This window comes from Pantherophis guttatus, chromosome 2, assembly GCF_059756535.1.
Source record: "Pantherophis guttatus breed Tessera chromosome 2, ASM5975653v1, whole genome shotgun sequence".
Lineage (NCBI taxonomy): Eukaryota > Metazoa > Chordata > Lepidosauria > Squamata > Colubridae > Pantherophis > Pantherophis guttatus.
In genome coordinates, this window is record NC_142064.1 from 101401191 (window position 1) to 101426413 (window position 25223).

General features: G+C 38.3%; 1 protein-coding gene across 4 annotated transcripts in view; it reads left to right on the forward strand.

The window, feature by feature from the left end:
- NCAPD2 (non-SMC condensin I complex subunit D2) overlaps positions 1-24129 on the forward strand; it is a 39069-nt gene extending 14940 nt beyond the window's left edge. For all 4 annotated transcript variants that reach the window (XM_034410939.3, XM_034410940.3, XM_087886479.1 and 1 more), the window contains 14 exons: positions 506-638; positions 2451-2535; positions 2616-2780; positions 2933-3150; positions 9262-9373; positions 9914-10037; positions 10153-10308; positions 10780-10957; positions 13046-13140; positions 13822-13902; positions 21346-21532; positions 21702-21843; positions 22547-22699; positions 22947-24129. In XM_034410939.3, the coding sequence (XP_034266830.1) occupies positions 506-638; positions 2451-2535; positions 2616-2780; positions 2933-3150; positions 9262-9373; positions 9914-10037; positions 10153-10308; positions 10780-10957; positions 13046-13140; positions 13822-13902; positions 21346-21532; positions 21702-21843; positions 22547-22699; positions 22947-23026 (1909 nt within the window). In that variant the 3' untranslated portion in view covers positions 23027-24129. The remainder of the gene's footprint in view (positions 1-505; positions 639-2450; positions 2536-2615; positions 2781-2932; positions 3151-9261; positions 9374-9913; positions 10038-10152; positions 10309-10779; positions 10958-13045; positions 13141-13821; positions 13903-21345; positions 21533-21701; positions 21844-22546; positions 22700-22946) is intronic.
- Positions 24130-25223: the final 1094 nt, after the last annotated feature.

Consider the following 25223-nt stretch of genomic DNA (forward strand, 5'->3'; position numbering starts at 1 on the left):
TAATTGTTGATTGTGCATTGTATTGTGGCCCTGTGATGAAGACATTTATTTTTAGATATTTTGTTACATAATTTTTTGCTGCTTTCTAAAGTTTCAGTGATTTACTCTGTGCTTAATTTGACAACTTTTAGTCTCGTACTGAATGGCTTTGATACCTTCTAGCCTTGTAACTCGCCTCATCCCCAGCCACAAAGGTCTAGCTTGTTGAACGTTTCTTTAGAACTTTACAGGATATTATTGGCCTAATAATAATACTGTGGTAATATAAATGTTACCATTTGTCATGTCAGTTATCTTACGTTGTATTCTTAATTTCAGCAACTCAGTGAAATCCTTGATTTACATTATCTGTAAATAATTGATGTATAATTCATTATAAAAAAAATAGTATTGGTCATTGTTTCCCTAAGACAAATACTATAGGTTTTTGCTTTGGTCTTTCTTAAGGTCACTAGAGATTTCTATAATGTTTGGATCTAATCAGGGATTTTTCTGCCGTCAACAGAGGGAAGCCGGAGATTGTGGGAAGTAATCTGGATCTTTTAATCTCTGTGGGATTAGATGAGAGAGTCCAGGAAGATTATCATCTTGCCCAGGAAGTGTGCAATGCTATCTCCAAAATCGCCAATAGCCAAAAGGTCAGAGTGATGAGAATAATATTTTATTTCATTTATTTATCTCATGGACTGATAATTGTAACTGACAAGACAAATGCCAGTTTTTCAACCTGAGAATAACTTCAAGGGCAGAGTCTTTTTCAGTAGGATTCACTGACATCTGCCTTGAACACTGCTGCGGCTATAGTTTGTAATCCTATGCTGTAAACACATGGCCAGTTTTCTACAATGTTATATTAACTATACATAATTTTGTGAGCTGTTTCAATGCACCATATCAAGGTGAGTTTTCACTATATGTTTATCCTTCTTTGGAGCTGTTAAATCTGTTGCAAACATTAAAATAAATGTTCACATTCAGGGTAAAGAATCCCATAGTTCTATAAAGAAAATTTAACGGCCATAAAAACAGACAAAAGAACAATACTTCCATGTTGGAATTATCAAAGCGCTTGGTGAAAGGATCAGCCAGAAGCATCACTGTTGCCTGGGGACACCTAGTTGGGAGCTCCTGTCACGTCCCCTTTAAGATGCCCACCCAAGTGGTACCCATCTATCTACTTGCAGTTGCCTGCTTTCAAACTGCTAGGTCGGCAGGATCTGGAGCATGTGTTGGGAGCTCACCCTGTTCTGCAGCAGCAACTGAATCTCGAACGTGAGCCTGTTAATCGTCAGCTCAACATCCTAGCCACTGCGCTCCTATGACAAAAGAACTAAAGCAAGTTCAGTGTTCGGCTGTGTGTGTAAGAGAAGTAAAAAGCCAACCAATTTAATTATGAGGATAAAGTATGCATCAAATACGATAAGCATATACAATACAGTAATGCTGCAGAATTCTCTGAATAATATTTGTATTTATAAAAGATCGTGCCTAGAAAATTGACTTCTTTTATTAAAGAGGAACCTAGCAGTGTAAAGGAAAGCAAAGGCTTTTTTATTGGTATACTTTATACCAAAAGTGTTTATTCATTTTGGGATAGCTGACTGGATTTGAGAACATACTTGAATGAGTTAGAAAGACTTCTCTTTCACCTTTTTACTAATGCAGGAGGGAATAAGACATTTGATAGAATAGAGTCATTTGGGGCTGAATGTTTAAGGAACACATTTAGGGATTTTGTTTGAAAAGAAGGCAAGATTCTTTTCTGGGATTATCTCAACAAAGAGCTTTTGAGGATGACCAGACTTCATATTACATGTGAATGTTTTTAAAACGTTATCTAATTTTAGGTTCTATTTAATTGGGCCAAACTATGTTATAATAATTTTAATTAGCAATTTTATGATGTTTGTGTATCTATATTTTTCTTGACTGTACACCGCCTTGAGTCCTAGGGGAGAAAGGCGGTATAGAAATATAATAAATAAATAAATATTAGCAGGATAGCCTGAACTTTGAAATGACAGACTTTCCTATTTACTTTCCTTCCCAATTCAAATTTGAAGAAAATTTAAAGGATACAAAAATGTGGGCACATACAATCTAAAATTTATTTATAATTTCCCCTTTCTTTTGATTTAATGAAAATGATCAGCACAAGATATTACTTTAGGCTACTTTTATAGTACTTGCCTTGAAGCTTGGTCTGTAGTTTTACATTTGTTAACAAGAAGATCAGTTTTTTAAAATGGGATAATTTATATTCTTCCAAAAATTCATGTATATATGGCAGAACTGTGAGTTCTAAAATACGATCTTCTCTAATTAGTGATGGAGCGTCTTTCAGTATAGAGGAACTTCAAAATGAACTAAGAAAGCACAAATTAGCTTTTTAGTAAAGAAAACCCAAACATTCTGCTAGTTATGACTAACATTTTTCTCTTTTCTCACAGTCTGACCTTGGGAAAAACACTACTCCCTTCCGACTTCCGCAGTCACACTTACTTTTCAAGCGTCTGCATGAGGCCATAACTGTGGGTGAGTTGGTGAAACTGAGAGGAAGGTAGGCATAGCTACAAGCATGCTATTTGGTCTGATTGTAGGCCTTTTCCTCCTAGGTTTTACTCATTCAAGTACACATTGGATTCCCTTCACTGAGAGAGCAGTTGCCCTTATCTACCTGTTGGCAGAAGGACCTGAGGAAATATGTGCTCAGATCTTGCAGTGTTGTAGCCAACAAGCCCTGGAAAAGTTGCAGGAGTTTAGTGCAGCAGCTGAAGCAGGTGAGTTGAAGACAGGCGTGCTCTGCTTTTGGCAAAGTCTGTCTGGGATACTTGAGGCAGGTGACTTAGAAGGGGCATGGCTAGAGAGGGCAGCAAGAGAGAAGAAGATAAGAGGATAAATGTACCATTAAAAAAAATTGTCTGCTCTCCAGAGTTTGGATCTTCTTCCGATGAAGCAACTGGTGATTCGAGCATGATTGATATCATTATGTTAACACATCTGCTCTCCCTTGCGGGAGATGTGGCCTTGCAGCAGCTTGTACACCTGGAGTTGTCTGTAAGCAATGAGCTACGCAGGCGTCGTGTCCTTGGGGAAGAAAGAGACGCAAAGGAACAGGCTGCCAGCACTGTAAAAGTCCAGAATAGCAAGGTGAGGGCTGGAATTCTCGTTTACATGTCTACTTGCCTTCAGTTATTTCAATGGCTCGCCATCAGATCATGTTACTCATCTGATTATTAAATGCTACAGATTTCCATAATTTGGGACAGGGATCTTTGCTGTGCATATCCTTCTGCAGAGGTTCCCAACTAATTGCGAGGAATAGTGGTATAGCAATAGCACTTATATACCGCTTCACAGTGCTTTATAGCCCTCTCTAAGCTGTTTACAGAGTCAGCATATCCAACAATCTGGGTCCTCATTTTATTGACCTCAGAAGGATGAAAGGCTAAGTCAGCCTTGAGCCTGGTGAGATTCGGTCTGCCAAATTGCAGGCAGCCAGCAGTGAGCTGAAGTAGCCTGCAGTACTGCACTCTAACCACTGCGTCACCTTGGCTCTTTTTTTCCATGGTATACATTGGGGGGGAAAATCACGAGTGCCTTCAACCTTTTCTTACTCTTAAGGCTGCCTTGCTCCATTGAGAGATAGAACAGTGCTAGCTTTCATCATTTCAAAATTTGTTCCGAATTTCATAATCTCAATTTGTTTAGTCATAAATTTCCAATTTAGATTGTCAAATGCCTTTTGAGCATCAACAAAAATCAGGGCCATCTGTTTCTCGGGGTGTTCTTCATAGTACTCTAGAGTGTCTAGCACGATTCTCAAATTGTCCCTAATTTGTCTCCCTGGAAGAAATCCATTCTGATCTTTATATATCCAATTATTTAAAATCTTTTTCATTCTTTCTGCCATTATACCCATGAATAATTAGTAGTCAGTATTTAGGAGCGAAATTGGTCTATAATTTTGAATTTGTTTTGGGTCGGCACCTTCTTTCGGCACAAGTGTAACATGCGCCTCTTTCCATGACTCTGGAATTTTATAATCTACCAGTGCATCATTAAAAATTTCTACTAATTTCGGTTGGAGTGTTTCTTCTAATTTTTTATATATTTCCCCTGGGAATCCATCGGGTCCTGGAGCTTTTCAATTTAGAAAGAGCTACTTTTAATTCTTCAATTGTAATCTTTCTATTAAGCATTTCTTTCTCATCATCAGTTATTTGTGGGAGCTCTGCTTTTGTCAAATATTGTTCTATTTTGTCATCCGGTACCTCCTCTTCTTTATATAGGGATTCATAGTATTCTCTCACCCTATCCAGTTTTTCTTCCTCATTTGTCAATATTTTACCCTTAGAGTCTTCTAAGGTATGAATTATTCCCCTTTCGTTTTCCTTTTTTAATTTATAGGCCAGCCACCTGCCCGATTTGTTAGTATTCTCAAAAAGATATTGTTTCGTTCTTTTCATTCTTTGTGCCAGCTCTTCTTGCTCCATGATATTTACTTTATGCTTCCACATCATCCAATTTTCTTTGGCTGTTTCATCTTCTGGGTTATCTTGAAGTTTTCTTTCTGATTCACCTATATGATTTAAATAATCTTCCAAGGTCTTCCTTTCTTCTTTATTTTTGTGTGCGGTATATGAAATCACGACTCCTCTCAGATAGGCCTTCATTGTATCCCAAACTATTGTGTGAGGTGTGCCTTTGTTTTCATTTTCCTTAAAGAAAAAATTTATTTCATCTTTTGAGTTTTTGTATACAGTCTCTATCGCCCAGTAGTTTAGCATTGAACCTCCACCTCCGTTGGTGTTTTCTCTGAACAGGCTTCCATCTGATTTCTAGTGGATTGTGGTCTGCCCAATCGTTTGGATTGATTACCGCTGTTCCGATTTCTAACCCCAAATTTCTGCTGACCCATGCCATGTCAATTCTGGACCACGACTTTTGTGCATTTGAAAAGAAGGTGTATTGCCTATCGTTTGGGTGCAGGGTACGCCAAATATCAATTAGATCTAATTCATCAACTAACTCAAAGAAAGCTCTCGGTAGATTTGTCTTTTTATTTTTTTTTACTTTATTGCTCTTATGGTCCTTCTCCGAATCCACAATGCCATTAAAATCCCCTATCATACAGATTTCATTATATGCCATTTTTACTAGTTGTTCATGAAGTTTCTTGAAAAATTCTCCCTGTTTTTTATTTGGGGCATAAATACCCACTAATAATACCTTGGAATTCCCTCTCTTAATTTCGATCATGAGGATTCTACCCTTTGTATCTTTAAATTTTAGTTCTGCTTCAATTCCTTTTTTAACATAGATTACCACCCCCCTCTTCTTTTTCTCTGCCAACGAATCGAATGTTTGACCAAATTTTTTATATTCTAAACATTTACTCTCTTCTTTTTTTATGTGCACCTCTTGCAAACACATTATATCAACATTTTGTTTACCTAGTTTTGTTAATATTCTTTTCCTCTTTTTATAGTCATTTAGACCATTGACATTTACAGATATTAGTTTCAAGTCATTCATCGCTATACCCCTATCTGGTTGTTGGTTCTTGTTTGTTTCTTACGGCCCTTACTGGTCTTGCTTTCTTCTCTTTGGCTTCTTCTTCTTCTTCTTCTGTCTTCTCCTCTACGGTTGCTTCGTTCGTGTTCTGTTGGTGTAGGGCTTCCTCCTCCATTGCTACTGTTTCTAGGTCTTCCTTACTACCCTGCTCTTCTTCCACACCTCTCAGCTGGTCAAGGAAATCTTGTGCTGTACTCAGGCTTTCTATTTTAATTTTTCTTCCTTGCCAGGTTATTAGCATCCCTTCTGGGAGAAGCCACCTAAATAATATCTTTCTTTTATTCAACTGTATGGCCAAAAATCTATATCCTTTTCTCATCTCCCGAACCCTTCTTGGTATCTGTTTTAGGATTATTATTTCTTTTCCTCGGTACGTTATCTGTTCGTCTCTTGCCATATTGTATAAGATATCTTTAACTTTTTTCCTTGCGAAGCGAATATGTACCTCTCTAGGAATCTTATTCCTTCTTGCATAGTTAGTGTCGAGTCCTACCGGAGCTCGCCATCGATGGGGGGTGTGGGAGACGAAGGAGTGGAGATAAGCAGCCGCAGCGAACACACAAACAGTTCCTGGATAGCAGCATTCAGGGTGATGATTGATGACGTTGCCGGGCCTCTCCGATTCTGCTGTCCTCGCTGCTCTGGTGCTCGCAGCTGTTACTGTTAAGGGAGTGGGGGGGTGCTTGGTTGATAATCACTGGATGTATGTTTAAGGGGCTGAGTTTCTGTTAAATAGCGCTGTGGTGTGATTACACCCAGCGCTGACTTTGAACCAAAACACCGACTTGTACTTTACTTTTGACTGCAAGCTTATCATTGCCAAAGTAAACCCTGATTCTCTGTGCGTTACTGGTGATTATTTCCTATCGCAGTTCTGAACGAACGACAAGCCGAGAGAAAGTCAGCGCTTGGTTCCTTTTCGCAAGAGGTGAGGAGTCCCTGTGGCTTTGCAGCAAAGGGGGATATGGCAGAAGGGACGGCCTTGGAAGAGTTAGTCTGGACCCTGTATACGTCGTCCAACTCCCTAATTATCGCCTGTTTGTCTTGGTGGAGTGCATCAGCTATCAGCTCCGCCATCTTTTCACCTAGGTCTTCCTCTTTATCCTCGACAACGTTCTGAAATCGCAAATAGAAGGAAGCCCGGTCCATCTCCAATTGGATTATTGAATCTTCTAGCTCTTTATTTTGACTTGTCAATGTTTGATCCACAGTATCCAATTTCTTTTCAGTTTGGTCAATTCTTGTTTCGGCTTTTTGAATTCATTGTTCATTATTAACTATTGATGTTTGGATTTCATTCATTTTCTGGTCCAATGCATGTATGTCTGATTTTAATTCAACATGATTATTTAACAGTTTTTCCTGCATTGCCATCATCGTTTCTTGAATCAGGGTTAATGATGCTTGCAAGGTTTGCATTGCCAGGCTTTCTGTTGATTTTTGTGTCGCCGGAGAAGTTGTCGCTATGGTAGGATTTGAGGGAGTCTTTTTTCCTGTTTTCCTCACTGTGTATGACATGCTTGTCATTTCTTTCAGAATTTTTTTTTGTTCTCTAATTATCCTAACAATATTACTCTATCTATAATAACCAAAAGGCGAATATTCTGGTGAATGGGGATAGGACCAAAACATTCCAAATTAGTAAGGGAGTAAGGCAAGGTTGTCCCCTATCCCCACTATTGTTTATTTTGGCCCTAGAAGTTCTTCTACGGAAAATCAGAACCAATGAGGAAATAAAAGGATTGAAGATCAGGAAGGAGACCTACAAGACGCAAGCATTTGCGGACGACGTAGCTCTAATCCTCGAAGACCCCATAGAATCGGGACCAAAAGTATTAGAGGAACTAAGTAAATATGGAGAAGTGGCTGGTTTCATATTGAATAAAACTAAAACCAAAGTATTGATCAAGAACACAACAGAGAGCCAGAAAAACGAGATAGAAGAAGTATTAGGATTACAGGTTGCCAAAAAAATTAAATACCTAGGAATTTGGATTACATCAAGATGTTCGACCCTGAAAGATGATAATTATACCCCCCTAATCAGAAAAATGAAACAAGACCTAGACAGATGGAAAAAAATAAGATTATCACTATTGGGCAAGATAGCCACAATTAAGATGAACATCCTCCCCAGAATATTATTCTTATTCCAAAATATACCGATACATTTAGATAACAAATTTTTTCTAGAACTAGACAAAATTATCAGAGAATTTATATGGGAAGGGAAAAAACCGAGATTTTCCATTAAAATTTTAAGGGGCAAAAGAGACATAGGCGGATTTGGACTCCCGGACTGGCAAACATACTACAGGGCAGCTAAGCTAGTTTGGATAAGAGATTGGATCACCTTGGAAAATGAGAGGATACTTACCCTAGAAGGTCATGACTTGCAAAAAGGGTGGCACGCCCACATTTGGGACATGGAGAAGAAAAGGAAGACACATTTCCATAGACATAAAATCAGAGATTCCCTGATACAAACATGGATCCAGATCAGGCAAAAATATTACAAAAAAACCCCAAATTGGCTCTCAATGATGGAGGCTCTGACCCACCCCAATAGATGGGAGAGGGAGAAAATGGGCAGATATAAAGATATTTTAGACGAAGGAGGGAGGCTTAAATCAAATGACACCTTACGAGAGCAAGAAATAATCTTAGATTGGTGGACTTACAAGTGAAATCCAGATACCAGAGAGATAAAGAACAATACGGTTTAGAATTTGGACCAAATGGATTGGATAAAGTCCTGTTGGGAACAAATAAAAAGATCCTGGCAAAACTATACAATTACTTACTAGGCGACGATAAGTTTGAAGATGTCACAAAGAACCAAATAATTGCATGGGAGAAAAATACAGGGCGTGATATAAATTTTGGAGAATGGGAGGAGGCATGGAACAGGAATCTTAAATTGACCAGAGCGGTGACATACAAGGAAAATCATTACAAAATGTTCCATAGATGGTATTTAGCCCCGGCCAGACTAGCAAAAATATACCCCAATATACACCCCAACTGTTGGAAATGCGGCCATGGTCAAGGCACCTTCTTTCACATGTGGTGGACATGCCAGAAAGCGAAAGGATACTGGAATAAAATTAGGAGGTGGTTATATGAAATAATAGATGAAGATATTGAATTAACACCAGAGATTTTCCTCCTGGGAATAATAAAGAAGCCATATAGAAAGGAAATGATACATTTAATGATCCATATAATTACAGCCGCCAGATTGGCATATGCACAGTACTGGAAAGAGAAAACTCAACCACCAGAAGACCTTACAATTAAGAAAATACTCGAGTGCGCAGAGATGACTAAATTAACCTATGAATTAAATGATGAGAAGATAGTTTATTATTTGGTGTGGGAGAGGTGGTATAAGTGGTTGCATGATAAAATGAAAGGAAGACCTAAAGGTGTGCTAAATATTGATTAAAAGTGAGCTGAAATATCACCAAGTATTATTTATGTAAATAGTTAAAACACTGTACATCTGATAGTAATTGAAAATGTTATTATACTTATATGTTTTATGTCTTTGTCTGAATGTTTTGTTCCTCTTTTTTTTATTTTTTTTTATTTCTGTTTTGTTTGCAAAAAACCTCAATAAAGTTTCTATAAAAAAAAAAAAAGAACAGTGCTAGCTTTCAGTGATTTCTTCCTTCTGCACAGTGTACTGGGAATGACACCACCATGGAAGAGGACCTAGGCTTGGTTGGGGCTTCTGCTGAAGATACAGAAATGGAGCTCATCCGTACCATTTGTGAGACAGAGCTCTTGGATGGTAAATATGGAAGCTGAGTAGATTTTTTCCCCCTTCTTAATGATGAATTTTGTAATTGTTTTTTGTGATCTGCTGGGTAAGAAATTGAACTATACCCACATACCCACAAATCCCTAGCTTTCAGTTAGTTTGTGCCATGAACCCAGTGAGGTAACCAGCCTCAATTAGGGGAATATGGAATGTTAGTTTATACTGAAATAATATTTAAAAATTTCAGAGGCAGAGTGTACTGAATATTTCTCTCCTGCTGTGCATGTTTGTCAACGGCTGAAGCATGTCCTATCATGGGCTACTTTAAATGAATTACCTTATTACAATTGTTTCTTTATGCTTGCCTAACATGTGTGTGTGTGTGTGTATGTATATGTGTATATATATATATATATATATATATATATATATATATATATATATATATATATATATTTATATTTATATTTATATTTATATTTATATTTATATTGCATGCCTGAGGATTTTTACTTGTACTCTGTACAAGTTTAATGTTCCCTAGAATGATCAGTTTTCCTGCCTTTATAGGAAAACAGCTGCTTTCGGCCTTTGTTCCTCTTGTAGTCAAGATTTGCAACAATCCCGGACTCTATAGTGATCCAGCACTCTCAGCAGCTGCCGCATTGGCCCTGGGAAAATTCTGTATGATCAGGTAGGATCTGTGAGGAATATTTCTTCCAAATCCTTTTTGCTTTATGTTTCTTCCTACAGCTGGGAAGTCTTCTAACTGATGAACTGAAATTTACTCATTTTTCATTCCCATGCAGTACAGAATTTTGTGACTCACATTTGCGGCTCTTCTTCACAATGATGGAGAAAGCCACACTCTCCAGTGTACGTGCAAACCTTATCATTGCAGCTGGAGACCTGGCCATCCGCTTTCCCAACTTGGTTGAACCTTGGACACCCCACCTCTATGCCAGGTAATTCTTTGGTGGTCTCTGGTCTGGAAAGTGTGAAGAAATATGCTAGCCAGATACCGTATTTTTCGGAGTATAAGACGCACCTTTTTTCTCCAAAAAAGAGGGTGAAAATCTGGGTGCATCTTATACTCCGAATGTAGCCCCGCCCAGCTTCTCAAATGGAGGTTTCAGAGGCTGAAAAGATGAAGCTTCAGAAAAGAAGCCCCCAAACAGAGCTTCAGCGGCTTTTTTTCTGAAGCTATTTCAGAAGTTTCAGAAGCAGAAAATAAAGCAAGGCACAGAGCTCACAACCAAGGAACCTGTTGCTAAAATTCACCTCTGGGAACAGCTGATTGGGGGTATTCTGGGAGGCCGATCCACCTGCCAATCAGCTTTTTTCTTATTTTCCTCCCCAAAAACTAAGGTGCGTCTTATACTCTGAAAGGTCTGATGGCGTAGTACCTCATGACGTCACTTGGTTTTGCTTCTTAGGTTGCGGGACTCTTGTCAGCATGTCAGACGGACAGCGGCTATGGTGATGACTCACCTGATCCTAAAAGACATGGTGAAGGTGAAGGGGCAAGTGAGTGAGATGGCAGCTCTTCTCATTGACCCTGAAGATGAGATTGTTCATCTGGCTCGGAATTTTTTCACTGAACTCTCTAACAAAGTAAGGAAAGAGGCCTCGTGCTAAACTCTCAGAAATATAAAATCCATGTTTTTCATTTCTATGCTGCTAAATTTCAAATGATGCTTTGTAAACTACATAACTGAAGCAGCACAGTTGCCATTTAAATGTCCAAAATAGAAGCTTGAAATGCTCTCAATATTTATGGAGTCGGCTGTAACTGAGACGAGTCAACCAGATAAGCAAGTCAGAATACAAAAGGAATTTGATCACAAGAGATACTGTATCAAATGTGGAACTTTTATGTTAAATTGAATCACAATCTTGGCTTAATTTAACTAGTCCTATTTGTTTCACCAAATAATTTTAGAGAACTATAAACATAGTTTTTACTAAGAGGAAAAAAATGTGTGGTTTTACAGCCACATTTGTGCACCTCTTACTAACGATACATATTGTGTTTATATTCCCATCATTCTGTTCTCTTTTAGGATATGGTGACTGGGGAATTCTGGGAGATGCCAAAGTTAAGAAACACTGGTCTAGGGAGAACAATAGTTTATTTTATTATTTATTTGTTTGTTTATTAGATTTGTTTGCCACCCATCTCACTTTGAGGCAACTCTGAATGGTTTACAACAATAAAATCCAGTAAAATCATGAATATTTCTAATAACAGTAAAATTACAATTTTAAAAAATGGCATTCTTCTAGTCCTCAGACACATATGCAGTCTTCACACATATATTAAATTAATTAGAGAGCCTCTCCCTTACCAAAGTACATATGTATTATAATAATATATATCTATACCTGTGATTTTCAACATTCTTATTATTCATAACTTTCTTTTCATCATTTTAACATTGTTAAGATTAGTAGCATGCACTACAATCCCACCCTTTAATATAATACAATTATTCTCCTACAGAATTCTAAAATATTCTCCATCATTCCCTCACTTCAGTTTTATCCCAACTAATTTCATTGCTTTTATTTTTAATTGTCTATACTTTGCTGGAAACCCTTTAAGTAGTAAACTTCTTTTTCATGAAAATAATTCCTTTCAAGACACCCTTTATTTTTTTCTGTTGAACTTTTCTCGTCTCTTTGGCTGTGTTATTTGAAAATTAAAACTACAGCCTCTTCCTATTTAGTCAAGCATACTTTTTCATACTTTCCATTAATTTTAGCTCTACAAATGTCTATGGCAGCCTCATTCTGTTCACAAAATGTATCACAAGCACAGCTGAGTTCACTTTTACCTTAGGCAGCCTCATTCTGTTCTGTGAAAGTTAGGATCTCAACTCGGGACATACCTTCCAATCCAACGTCCTGTTGCTTGCCTTTCACCAACTACAAAATATCATGAAGTTCTAATCTCCATTCTGAAGAGATGCGTTCAGATTGAAAGAGACCATTCTCTCACTAGCAAAATAGGGCTGGTATTCAAGTAATTTCAAACATTAGAAAGGTCTCTCTCTCTCTCTCTCTCTCTCTCTCTCTCTCTCTCTCTCTCTCTCTCTCTCTCTCTCTCTCTCTCTCTCTCTCTCTCTTTTTTGGTTCCTTTACTCAGCCCTAGTATGCAGGCAACCTGCTTAAAATAAGCACCATTCAGTACTTAAATCCTGACCCTTTCCACCTTGCTGATCTGGAGAATATTGTGAGTCTCTTTGCTCATAACCAAACAAAGCTTTCTTTCCTGCCCAAAAACCATGAATTAGAAACAAACTACCATCCAATGAATTTTGATGCAGATCTACCAGCAACCAGTCTTAACCGAGTAGAAAACCTCAGTGTAATATGCATTTCATTAATGGGAGTAACAGCATCCTGTTAGGATCATAATCATAAAAGAACAAAATGTTCCAAATGAAAGCTCTGTTGGCTGACATTGTTTGATTTCCTCTCTCAAAATAGCCTTTTCCAGTTTTTTCTGTAGTTGGCATGGCCTTTTTCCCAAGGTAGAATGGAATCTATTTCCAGGTATAACTTCAGGATAAATGGGTCTGGATTGTCTTGATGTTAGCATCTGTATTTTATCCAGTAATATCTCATATAGGCCCATCCCTGTTTCCAAGGCTGGATGGGTTCAAGAGTTTAAGAAGTTCCACTGTCTTTGCAATGCAGGATAATGCTGTTTATAACCTGCTCCCTGATATCATCAGCCGCCTCTCAGATGCAGACTCTGGCATAGAGGAACAGCCTTTCCATACCATTATGAGGTAGCTTTTTTATTTCAGGTTTTTGTTTCTCCTCCACACCTTTACATGTCACATCTGAAGTACTGAACTTCCTTAATGCCTAGAATTCCTTGGCATATAAAATGGAAGACAAAACGGTATATCAGATTATGGAGTGCAAGTTTGTTTGGTATTGTCTATGGAGATTCTCAATCATCCAAATCATGTTGTCCTAAAGGTTGTTTTCAAAAGGCAACTGGACTTTCTTAGTTTTTTTCCTTGAAAATGTTTTGCTTCTTATCCAAGAAGCTTCTTCAGTTCACTGAACTGATTAACCTTCTTGGATGAAAAGTGAAACATTTTCAAAGAAAAAAACTAAGAAAGTCCTGTTGCCTTTTGAAAAGGACTTTTGTTTGGGATTATATCGAATGCCTGGAATTCTTGAGAAGGAAACAATAAAAGAAGCATTATTGCCTTTGGATATTGCTTGTGGACGACCTAGCAATGAATTTCTTGAGCTAACCAAACAAGAAATGAGATCAAGAAATCCAATTTCAAGAAATTCCTTAACTTGCCTCCTGTTTCAAATAATACTGAGAAGAACAAAAAACTGACATGTCAGAAAACCTCATAATCTTGTAATTGCAATCTGAAATACTGAACATTAATACTCGAAATCTTTTTTTGTATTCCTTCCCTTTTCCTCCACACTCTGCCCCTCAGGCAACTTTTTTCTTTTATCACTAAGGATAAGCAAACGGAGAGCCTGGTAGAGAAACTATGCCAACGATTTCGAACTGCTCGGTGAGTAAGGAATTGCTAAAGGAAGGAGCATTCTGCGTGAGAAGATCTGTCAATCCTTTTGAACTTGAAATGAGAAGGTTTGGCCTCTGGAATGAGAACCCCAGTAGAACAAATTTAGAGAGAAGGGATACATTCTCCTCACGGTGTAAAATGATATAGAGCCACGAAGACCAAAAATTAGTCTGTTGCTGTCTAGCAGGATGCAAATAGTGTGTCAGCAATTGTAGTTGGACAGTGGCTGTGGCTTCCTGTTATATGTAGGTTTAGAATGAGATCCTACCAGATGACAACATTTAAGGAAGGGGACCTGGAGCATTTCCATACTATGCAGTCTATTAGACTAAAAGATATCCTCAGGGAGAGGCAGTTTCTCAAATAATCTGGCCCTATGCCATGAAAAGCTTTAGGTATAAAGTTAATAACCAGCACCTTGGATTGCACCCGGAAGGCAACTGGGCACGAGTGCAGCTGACGCACCAGTGATGTCCATCCTAGATCCCTCTGTGGTTTTTGCTACCATTGATATCGTATCTGGCTGGACTGGCTCCAGGGATTGGAATCACTTTTTTTCCTCTTCTCTCTGTGGCCAATATCCAAAGAGGTTCACTGTGCTGGTGTGGCAGGGGCTTCCTGGGGAAATGTCATGCTATGCCACTGGGCTGGGATAGCTGAGGCCAAGGGTTCTTGCTCCGCTGTGGCTCAGGAGATTTTACAGCCACCAAATAGCCTCTGAACTGTGGTGTGACAAGCAGGCCCATGCAGTTGTGAGGCTACTTGCTGCCCCACAAGGCATGGCACAGAGTAACCCAAAGGGCAGGGGGGGATAGGTGGTTTGGGAAATTGAAGGGGAGGAAATGTCTGGCTTTGGGAGAATAGATGCCCAGGGCAGGGAGGAATCAAGCCAGGAATGGCTTGGATCAGAATGGGTCCTCAGTTAAAAACAAGTGAGATTTGGTTAACAACAGCAACAGGAAGTGGCAGGATTGTCCTTTCTAGTGAAGGGGTTATGACATAGAACTAAATTTACAATTGCATTGCTTAGTAATGGAAACTCCAGTCCCAATTACCATCATGACATGAGGACTATCTGTATATGCTTAGCATATACTTGGGGCATTCTTCCCCCAGCCCTAGTGAAGCAACGTAGTAAATGGGGAGAGGGGACGGGGCTATATGACAATTCTAGCCTATAGATAACCCTCATTAATTGCTATTGGGACCAGCTACTCTGTCACGTAGCTAAGTTATTAAGCACGACATCACCAGTTCTGGCTGCAATTGTTAATTGCAATGTCAAGTGATGATAATTTCTTCTGGGCTTCCCCATTGACTTTGTTTGTCAGAAGCTGGCTATGAAGGCTGCAAATGCCAATCACTTGTTCATGATTGTCACCACAATCATATATGTGTGCCAGGTGCCCAAATCACTATCACTTGACTGAACAGACATTGCAATGGCTGCAACTTTGAAGATGTCTCCTTTTTCAGCACCATCGCAATTTTGAACAGTGAGTCAACGAGCATGAGGACTACGGTGCTATCCTGCTTATAAGGAAGTTATTTATGCAATTATTAGAATCTCCACTCCTGCCCTTTTATGAATGCTTTTCTTAAGATTTAGAATGACTACTTAAAATGTGATGTCAGTGTAAGCAAATTCAGGCATTTGTTTTCTTAATTTTAAAATCAACCATTTTTGTGGTCTGTTCACTAGCATGTTAAAACAGATGCATGTCTCAAAACCTTGTCCCTAAGCGATTTTGTGGACTTTCCAAAGCAGTTTCTTTAAAAAGCGTGATTTGTCCAATATGAATGCTGCCCTAGAAACCGAAAAGGCAACCAACCAGCCAATAGACCAGAATGTTTTGTAACACTTTTCTTTGTCAAAGTGAATCTAATTCAGCCTCAGACATATATGTACACAGTGTGTTTTACTACTTTACACCAAACATTTGCCCTTTTCATCATGGATTCTCCATTTCTAAGGATAAATCTTACTGAAACCTGATCTTCCATGAATGGCCCCAAATCTATATTCTTTCTGTTGCAATTACTTTTTTACACAGATTCTCATTGAAAATATAGCATAAGATCCTTATCTAGATACATTATCTTATATCTGGTCATTTCTGTACTTTTGTACTCTGTTTCATTGTGTCCAAAGTAATCAACCTGTATCGTGCTTGATCTTTCTAGACCAGTTTCTCAACCACTGTAGGATGAGTGGATGTCAACTTCCTAAATACCAACACCAGCATCCTGGCAGTTGAAGTCCAATCATTGTAAAATTGCCGGAGTTGAGAAGCACTGCACTAGACTGCATTAAAGAATAGCATGGATGTTGTCTTGGGTTAAAAATTGTAAACGGAGCAAACTAAAAACTCAGATAATTCTAGCTATCAGAAACCAAGATATTCATCATCTCTGGGCTTTGCATTCATGTGATTTCTACACAATTTAGCATTCTGGAACATTCGCTGAGCTTTTGGCAGAAAGCCTGCCTTCTAAAATCAGATCAGACTGAAGTCCTCAGTTCTGGTTATGTTTGCATTAGCATTTTTTTATTTACTTCTCTACACCAGTGCTACTATATAGCATAAAATTCTAAACAGTATGTTTTAAAAATGCATTATTTACAGCAATGTTTCTCTTCTTTAAGAGGCATTTGCAGTATTTATTCTGTCTTGCAGAAAGCCACAAGTGCTCACTCAAGTAAGTGAGCTACAGCGTTTATTTTTTATTTTTATTTTTTAAAGGGCCAGCAAATCTATCGACTTAATTCTGGCTTGTCTAAAACTTAGTCCTTTTTTTAGTGCAGTTACAACCGGCATCTCAGCTCTCATTCCTGTTTTATTTTTTAATTTGGCTGCTACTTCTCTGAAATAGTTCTCTTACCAGTATATGAGCTAAAAACAAAATCCAGGATCAATTTCTCAAGCTTTCCTTCTATTTGTGATTCCAACAGTACAGTTGCATAGGGTGGATAGAGGATAGCCCATCCCTTTGAATTGCAAATAGGAAATGAAATCTGTGATGGTTCTCCTAATAGTGCTCTCTGTCTTTGCTTTGACTTCTACCGTGTTTCCCCGAAAATAAGACATGTCCAGATAATAAACCCAATCAGGCTTTTCAACACATGCTGAAAATATATATAATAATAAGCCCCCCCACCAACTACTTACACGCATGCGCAGCCAGTCTTGCCATTTCCTTTGATTGCTTGCCACGCAACCAACATGAGTTGAGGGAGGAGGTGTGACATGCCCTCCCCTCCCTGTTCTTTGCGCCGGTTGATCAACCCAACACGTCCCACCCCACCCCAATGGCAACAGCAACTTGGCTGCTTCCCCTCCCCGCCATCTCTCTATCGAGGGGTGGCAGGTGGGGCGGGGGAGAATCAAGACGTGTGGAGCGAGATGTGGCTCCCCTTGCTGTCTCTTCTCTTCCCCCCCCCCCTCGCCGGGCATGGCAGGGCTCCTGCCCCTCGCTTAGCCATGGCGAGGAACACGACAGAGCTGGAAAGGTAAGACCCGCATCCTTCTCACCCTCCCTACTGCCACCCCCAAATTGCATCCCTAAAGGGGGCTGATGGCTAAGCGAGGGGCAGGAACCCTGTCATGCCCAACGAGGGGGGGAAAGAAGAGACGGCAAGGGGAACCACATCTCGCTCGTGTCTTGCTTCTCCCGTGCCCCACCTGCCACCCCTCTCGATAAAGAGACGGTGGGGAACGGAAGCAGCTGTTGCCGGTGGGGTGCGACACGTTGGGTCGCTCAGCCGGCGTGAAGAACAGGGAGGCGACATCCAGTCCCACGCTCGTTGCCTCCTGCATGCCCAAAATAATAAGACCCCCCAATAATAAGGCCAAGCACTTATTTGGGGGGTCAAAATAAAATAAGACCCTGTCTTATTTTTGGGGAAACACAGTATATCAGTGATCATTTCTGTCCCTCAGAAAGATCAGTTCTGTTTTGCCGCCAGAATACTTTGCTCCCAACCACATTCTGCTACTCAGTCCATGAAATAGAACTCTGTGAACTCTTTTTCTCCATTTAAATGTTTTCCTTCTACATGTCTAAGACTAAATGCTTTGTTTGTTTGTTTGTCTGTTTATTATCCCCTTTTTGTATGTTCTTCCCAGAATTCTACTCAGTTAGAAGAAACTATTTCACTGTCAAGACAATTGGTAAATTGTTACTTCAAATGAGTGGATTCAGATTGGGGGTGGGCCCTCATTTTAAGAGTTGGCATTCTTCCACCTTTGACTGTCATCCAAACTTTTTCTTCTTCTGCTCTCCCTGAAGAGGTAATCCAGCCACTGAATTAAGGGAGACGAATTACTGTTGCTAAGCAATAAACTCAGTCAATGTTCACCATTCTCTTAGTACTTTATTGTATCCAAGGAATATAGCAATCTGTTTCTCATGCTACATCCTTGTGATATGAATTTTATCCTACTATTCCAATATGTTTTTGATCCAATTAGATTGTGTGTGTATTCATTTTGGGTATGCATGCATACTATAGTCTTATTCATTATTGTTATTGCTATCTTTTGTTTCACCTGCTTTGTTTATTGCCAAGTCTTAAATGGCTGGGTTAGTCTACAGATAAGCTAAATAAGTAGGTTGATCACACACACACCTAAAAATTCCAAATGGTGTCAACTTCAAGCATCTTTTCTCTTCAGGTAGGAGACTGGTTTGTCACACAGAACTTAAAAGATGCTTATTTTCTTGGAACCATCAAGCATCATCACATACTATTTTGTTTTGAATCAGATTGACTCATGGCTATATTAGTATTGAATGCTAGTCTTCAAGTTTGCAACTGCCCAAAGATGATCCGTCAAATGTGTAAATTTTTCTAATCGTTTCTAATCAAATGTATGCTCCAATAAGTGACTAGATTCTTGTTAGAAAAAAAAAAGATACTTTTTCCTCATATGATCTCTGTGCTTTCTGTGTTCTTTTTCTGTATAATTCATACAAGTCCAGTATTCATCCCTTGTAGGTGCTGTCGAATATAGAGGTAATTTTGAATTATTTAACCTGCAGCAGAGAGCAACTATATTGTGAAAGGTCTGAGAGGAATTGTCAGAATCACCATTGGGCTCAAGCATATTATGGTTTTGGGCTCCATTAGATTTGTCTTTGAATGCAGATGTTAGGAGCTTTTGTTTGCCTTCAACCAGATGTTGCCTCTCATTACCACCAAGCATTTTGACTTTTGTGTGTGTGCGATGTGGGGGGAGGGGACAAAAGGGAGGACATAGAAGGGCCTAGATTTTCCAGAATTTAACCATAAATAATTCCAGAAGTTTGCTTGGAAGCTCCTCAGGAAACTTGATTATACATGTACTTCTGGTGATTCTTAAATTTCCATTTTCCTGTACATGCTCTTGAATGATAGCTGTAAAGGTGATGCCAGCTAATAGTACACATATATGTGCACACATGCACATGTACACACGCAAGCATAAAGGAGGTAAAATCATTTGAAAACCCTTCAATAAGCACAATAATCCTTGCTTTACTGCAGGAGATTAAAAAGTTATAGATCTCAGGAGATTTATTGGGCTGTTGATAGCAATAGCACCTAGACTTATATACCGCTTTACAGTGCTTTACACCCCTCTCTAAGCGATTTACAGAGTCAGCATATTGCCCCCAATAATTTGGGTCCTCATTTTACCCACCTCGGGAGAATGGAAGGCTGAGTCAACCTTGAGCCTGGTGAGATTTGATCTGCCAAATTGCAGGCAGCCAGCAGTCAGCAGAAATAGCCTGCAGTACTGCACTCTAACCACTGCGCCACAATGGCTCATGATGTTACCTTAATCAGTTAATATGCCTCTAAATACCATCCATTGTTTAGTAATAATAATAATGCCAGTACTATTTCCAGGAATAAGAACAGCTAAATGTATTGTTAATTGCATTTAAATGCCTGGCCCAGAGGAAACGAAAGTTCGGATATTCCATTTTTCCACGCCAGCCCTATGAACTTGTTCTGTATATCACATGTACATAGAATCCATGATAAATAAGAAGAATGTAACTGTGGTCATTCATGCTGACATTGCATTATTCACATAATCCAAACAATCTTCCCTTATGGCAAATACTTCTTTCTTATACTGGAGCATATTAGTGATTTAGGAATTAAAGGAGTGAGATCTGGGCCTTTGAGGGACATATCCTCCTAAAAGGCCTGTTAGAGAATGTTCTAGAAGGTTAATTTGCACAGATGCAACCTCCCATGTGTGTGTATACATAGAAAAACACACTTGAATAACCACTATTCAACAGCTTGTTCTCTTGAATAAATTAAGCCTGAATCACCTTGGTTTCAAAATACACTCTGAGGTCTGGGTTAGTTATTGCAAAGCTAATACGTCTCTTCCTCATGCCAACTTCCAGGCCAGAGAGAAAAGGTACATAGGCAGAATAAGCTTCCTTCAATCCAGAATAGAATAGGATACCACCTCCCTTGTTACTTCCAAGCATGGAATTGGAAACTTTCTGAGCCTCACAGAGCAATTCAGAAATGAAGTACGGGTGATCAGAGATCTCCCTCGTCATCTTGGCAACCATTCTTTTTTTTTTTTTTTTTTTTTTTTTTTTTTTTGCCATCTAATCTTTGTCAACACTCTATTTGAATTCCAGTAGTCATTATCAAATATTTTGCAACATCACGCCTTCGGTTGTTACCTTCCTCTTTCACTGCCCTTTTTCTTCCCTTCCTCTTAAACAAGCTGTCAGAGTACCTTAATTTTCTTATTCGTGTGGAAAGGAGCAGCTACACTACTTAGCTTGTATAAAGGCAGATGATTTATAATTCTGAGATTCCTTGGTTTCCTTCTGGGTGATTTTCAGTGATTTATTTTGAACCCTGCAGAGAGGCCCATCAATGATCGTGTTAAATATGTAATCCCAGAATCAAGGGATCTAAACTTGAGTCAAGGATGAAGTGGAAATCAGTAGGATCCAAGTGCAACAAACCTGGCTACTTACTCTGTACAGATAAAATATATTAATTGTGGGCTCTAGAATAATATACATCAAACATGAAACAGTTTTCTACAGAAATTTTTAAAAACCATGACATCTACAGCTGTGGCCACTGTGTGGGTATCTTCCTATGAATATCTGATTGGGCTATGCAGGAGACACAAAATGCTAAGCTAGATCGGTTTTAGCGTTATTCAGAAAGGTTCTTTTGTTCTTAATCTCCTTTTATTGTATTATCACATCTTAGGACACTTCTTGGGTATTTTCTTGTATGTTTTGTCCTTCCTGATATGTGGTCATGGGCTACTTTCTGTTCCAGTTCATTTTGGGAGCAAGGCTTCTCCCTCCTGCAATTTAATGTGCTCTTTGTGTTTGATTGAGAAATCAGGCCTTGACCACTGAAGCCGCATTATTTTTCTTCCTCTTTTTTAGAACAGAGCGCCAGCACCATGATCTGGCATACTGCCTTACCTTACTTCCTCTCACAGAACGAGGGCTCCGTAAGATGCAAGACAACTTTGACTGCTTTGCTGATAAACTCCAGGACTTGACAGTCTACAACCACTTCCTGGCTGTGTTAGGCAGGGTCCGTAGGGTGGCCACTAAGCCAGAGATGAAGGTGAGGGTCATCTTTTTTCCCAAGCTAGCAAGATAGTGTATGCCATCTTTTTTTGTGTGTGAAGGGAAGAAAAATTAAAAATATCTCATTGCTAGATCATGAACGTATAATAATTAATTCTATGATATATAATTTACATTTCTGCTCTGTATGTGATATCATTCCTCAGGCTCTTATTGAAGAATTTGAACAGAAGCTCCAAAAGTGCCACAACAAGGGTCTGGATTCCTTCACTGAAGCTCCACAGGAGACCACACACCAAGAAGGCAATAATATATCTGTGTTGCAACCAATAAAGAAAGTAGTGTCACGTATGTCTGCACTTTATCCTAACACTTCCTAATTCACAAAAATATATGTAGCAAAAATATTATATTTGACCACTAAATTAAGCAGTAATTTTCACTATTGACTGAGAGTGTTTTGTAACATTACAGAACATGCTCTAATCTTTTATGGGATGAGGAAAAATGGTACCCAAGTTAAATGTTGAACAAAAGATGTAAGGAAGGTCCAGCAAAATACACAGAGAATTCATGAAAGTGGCTTTTCAATTGCTGTAGAGCACTGCCTAGCACATCCATCCTCCCATCTAATTTTGCAGATTTGCAGAAAAATGTCTAGCTTTCCTATGAAGGAATAAGAGCATAACTTATTAGTCTTTTTACTTGAAGATGGGAGATTTTACTTCACAATGATTTGATAGGATAATGACTACTGCAAATTGCTACATGTGTCTCCCTAGTGTTATACTTATCAGCTATACTTACTTGTTCTACTTCCCATACTGAAGGGATAAAAACTGGTTGAAATACTCCCACTTTTACATTTAATTTTATATTAAACATTTCAAATCATCCAGAAACACTATTATCTTACTTCCTTTACAAATAACACCAAATTTAAGCATGACTCCTGATGACTTGGGTCTTTGGAACTATATGAGATGTGACTTGCAATTATTTGAATGTTCAGTTATTAAAGAAAAATTAAATGTCTTGTTTCCTTTCTTAGGATCCTGTCGACGACCTCTTCGGGCAGCCAACAGAAAAACTGACTCCGCCTTTATCACTCCTGAGCCCCACATTACTCGATCCAAGAGGAAGACTTCCAAACACAAAGTTACCATTGTTTTCTCCAGTGATGAAGAGAACAGTCTAGATGAAGGTGAAAATATTTTCTGTCTGAATTTTAAGATATTGGACTAGTCAAAATGTATTTGTGAACTTATCTTTTGGGGAGACCAGAATGCAAGAACAATTTTTGTGTTAATTTCATCAACCCTATTTAAGCTGTGGATTGTTTGTTATGTTAGAGAGATTATATTTTCATAAAATTAATATGAGCTGTTGCCATACATTTTCTGTCTGTGCCAGTTCCCTGAAGGTCATCTAAGTTTTCTTGTTTCTTTCAGAGCTTGATGCTGAATTGACAGCAGAGGAGACCCCCAGCAAAACAACTCCTATTTCTCGTTCGTCTCACCGCTCTCGATGATTACCTGCCATTTTGTGGATTCTGTTGGTTAATGGGAACCAAAGTTTCCAAGATTTCAGAATGAATTGGGTCCCTTTTTTATATTTGATAAAGTTACATGAGAGGGTTATTTTATATTTCAAGGCTTGGCATTGTGACGATTGCTTACTCACATGGTTGATAGATTAAAATGTGCCTTTCTGTAAATACATGCTGTGATTATTATTACTTTTGTATTTTGACTTAGGAGCATGACTGAAATTCCTATATGTGCATATTAACCAGAAGATTTTTGAGAACTATAAAAATATATCTTGATATAATATAAGCCAGTTTCCATGTATACATTAATTAAAGAGATGCATTAACATACATAAAGGACAGAGAATCGGAATGTTCTTTTAGGGGATACAGTAACCAAAATGCTTTTTTTTTTTTAAATGGAAGTAAGTAATCAAATTGGGAAACAAAATAGAGCAAAATGCAAGTTAAATAAGACAAAACTAATTGTAACCAATGTAAAATGCAATGCGCAAAAAAACTTTTTAAAAATAGGAGTTCATGGCAGTTAGTGCATCTTGGCTGGATTCAAATGAATTTGAAGCGATCTATGTAGCCATCACACAGGAATCAGTCAACAAAACAGTAATGAAAAATAAAAAACAATACAAATTTAGAACTCTTGGTTTGATCTGAGTTAAAAAAAAAAGGAGAAATGTTATCTCACAAACACAGCACAGATGCATTTGAATAGGAGTGGCGTTCAACTTGTAGAAGAGATCCAGTTTCCAGATTAAAGTCTCCCTAAACAACTTGCACTGGAGAAGCAAGGGATGGCTATTTGAGTTCTGGGTGGCTTTGCCTATATAAAACACGGTTTCCCAACCTTGGCAACTTGTATGGACTTCAAATCCCCAGCTGGCTGGGGAATTTTGGGAGTTGAAGTCAACATATCTTAAAAGTTGCCAAGATTGGGAAACCCTAATCTATAAATTGGAGAGCAGTTGAAAATACAATAAAAACTTGATTTTTGCAGACTAACTGGGAAGAAAGGGTGTCTGTTACAGCTGAATTTATATCATTTTCATAAATTCCTGCAAATTACAATAAATGTGTCAATTGTCCAGACTTTGTCCATTATTTGAACATGACATCTGAACTAAATGTTGCCCATTGTATCCAAAATTCACTGAAAGAGTCCAAAAATTGATGTATCAGCACACCGCCACAAAACAATAAAACAAATTTAAAATCAGGTGATAGAAACTAGCACCAAGAAATTTTTTCTTATTCTTCCGTGGTTCGTATTATGGCAACTTCATTACAGTATTAACTTGCTCTATACTGCTTAGAAACTTCCATTCAGTTTGAATGGCCACAGGTGTTGAAGGCATCTGGTTTGGTTTTCTGGACATAAAGTAGGGAATTTTCTCCCTAAATCTGCAGGCATCAGGGTCCCTCACTGCATCCTCCCTAGTCACCTATTCCTCCTTGCTGTTCCTTTCTTCCGATTCCACAATTTTACATAGTGTGTTTTTTTTTTTTAAAGTTTCCTCAGAATTGAATTTATCCAAAATAATGCTATCACAAGAGGCCTGTTTTACTCAGAAAATATATTTTCCTGCTATTTATAAACTTTTATAAGTGAAAGTGTCAAATTGTATTTAGTCCAATATTTCCATGTTACTTCCATTATGTTACTTCATGAAGTACAGGTACAGAAAATTATTCCTGCACAAATATGGATTAGAGCAGGGTCATATAATAATTCTGGCCACGCCAAAAGGCAAGTTGCATTTTGAAGTTCCTTATTCTAAAGCTAAAATAAATGCCCAAAGGTATGGAAAAATTTCCTATTAAGTGTCCTCTTAAAATGTTAATCAACTTTACATTCATGTGTATCACAATTATCTTGAATACTAGAAGGAATTACTCCTATAATCCAGAGGTATTGAGAGTGATTCGCTGCAATTTATATTATGACTACAGAAAATACCAAACTCATAGTAATAAAAATTGGGTTAGGAAAATACAAAACATATTCACATTACTTCAATAATTAAAGAATTTAGGACCAAATAATACAGCAAGTGATTCTAAAACTAGATTAAAAGTAGAAGGAAAACCTACCTTTACACAAGCCCTTGTGATTTAAGGATTGAATAAATTGTTTTATTGTGAAATATGGAACTTTAGAGAAACCCCAAATAATACAAAA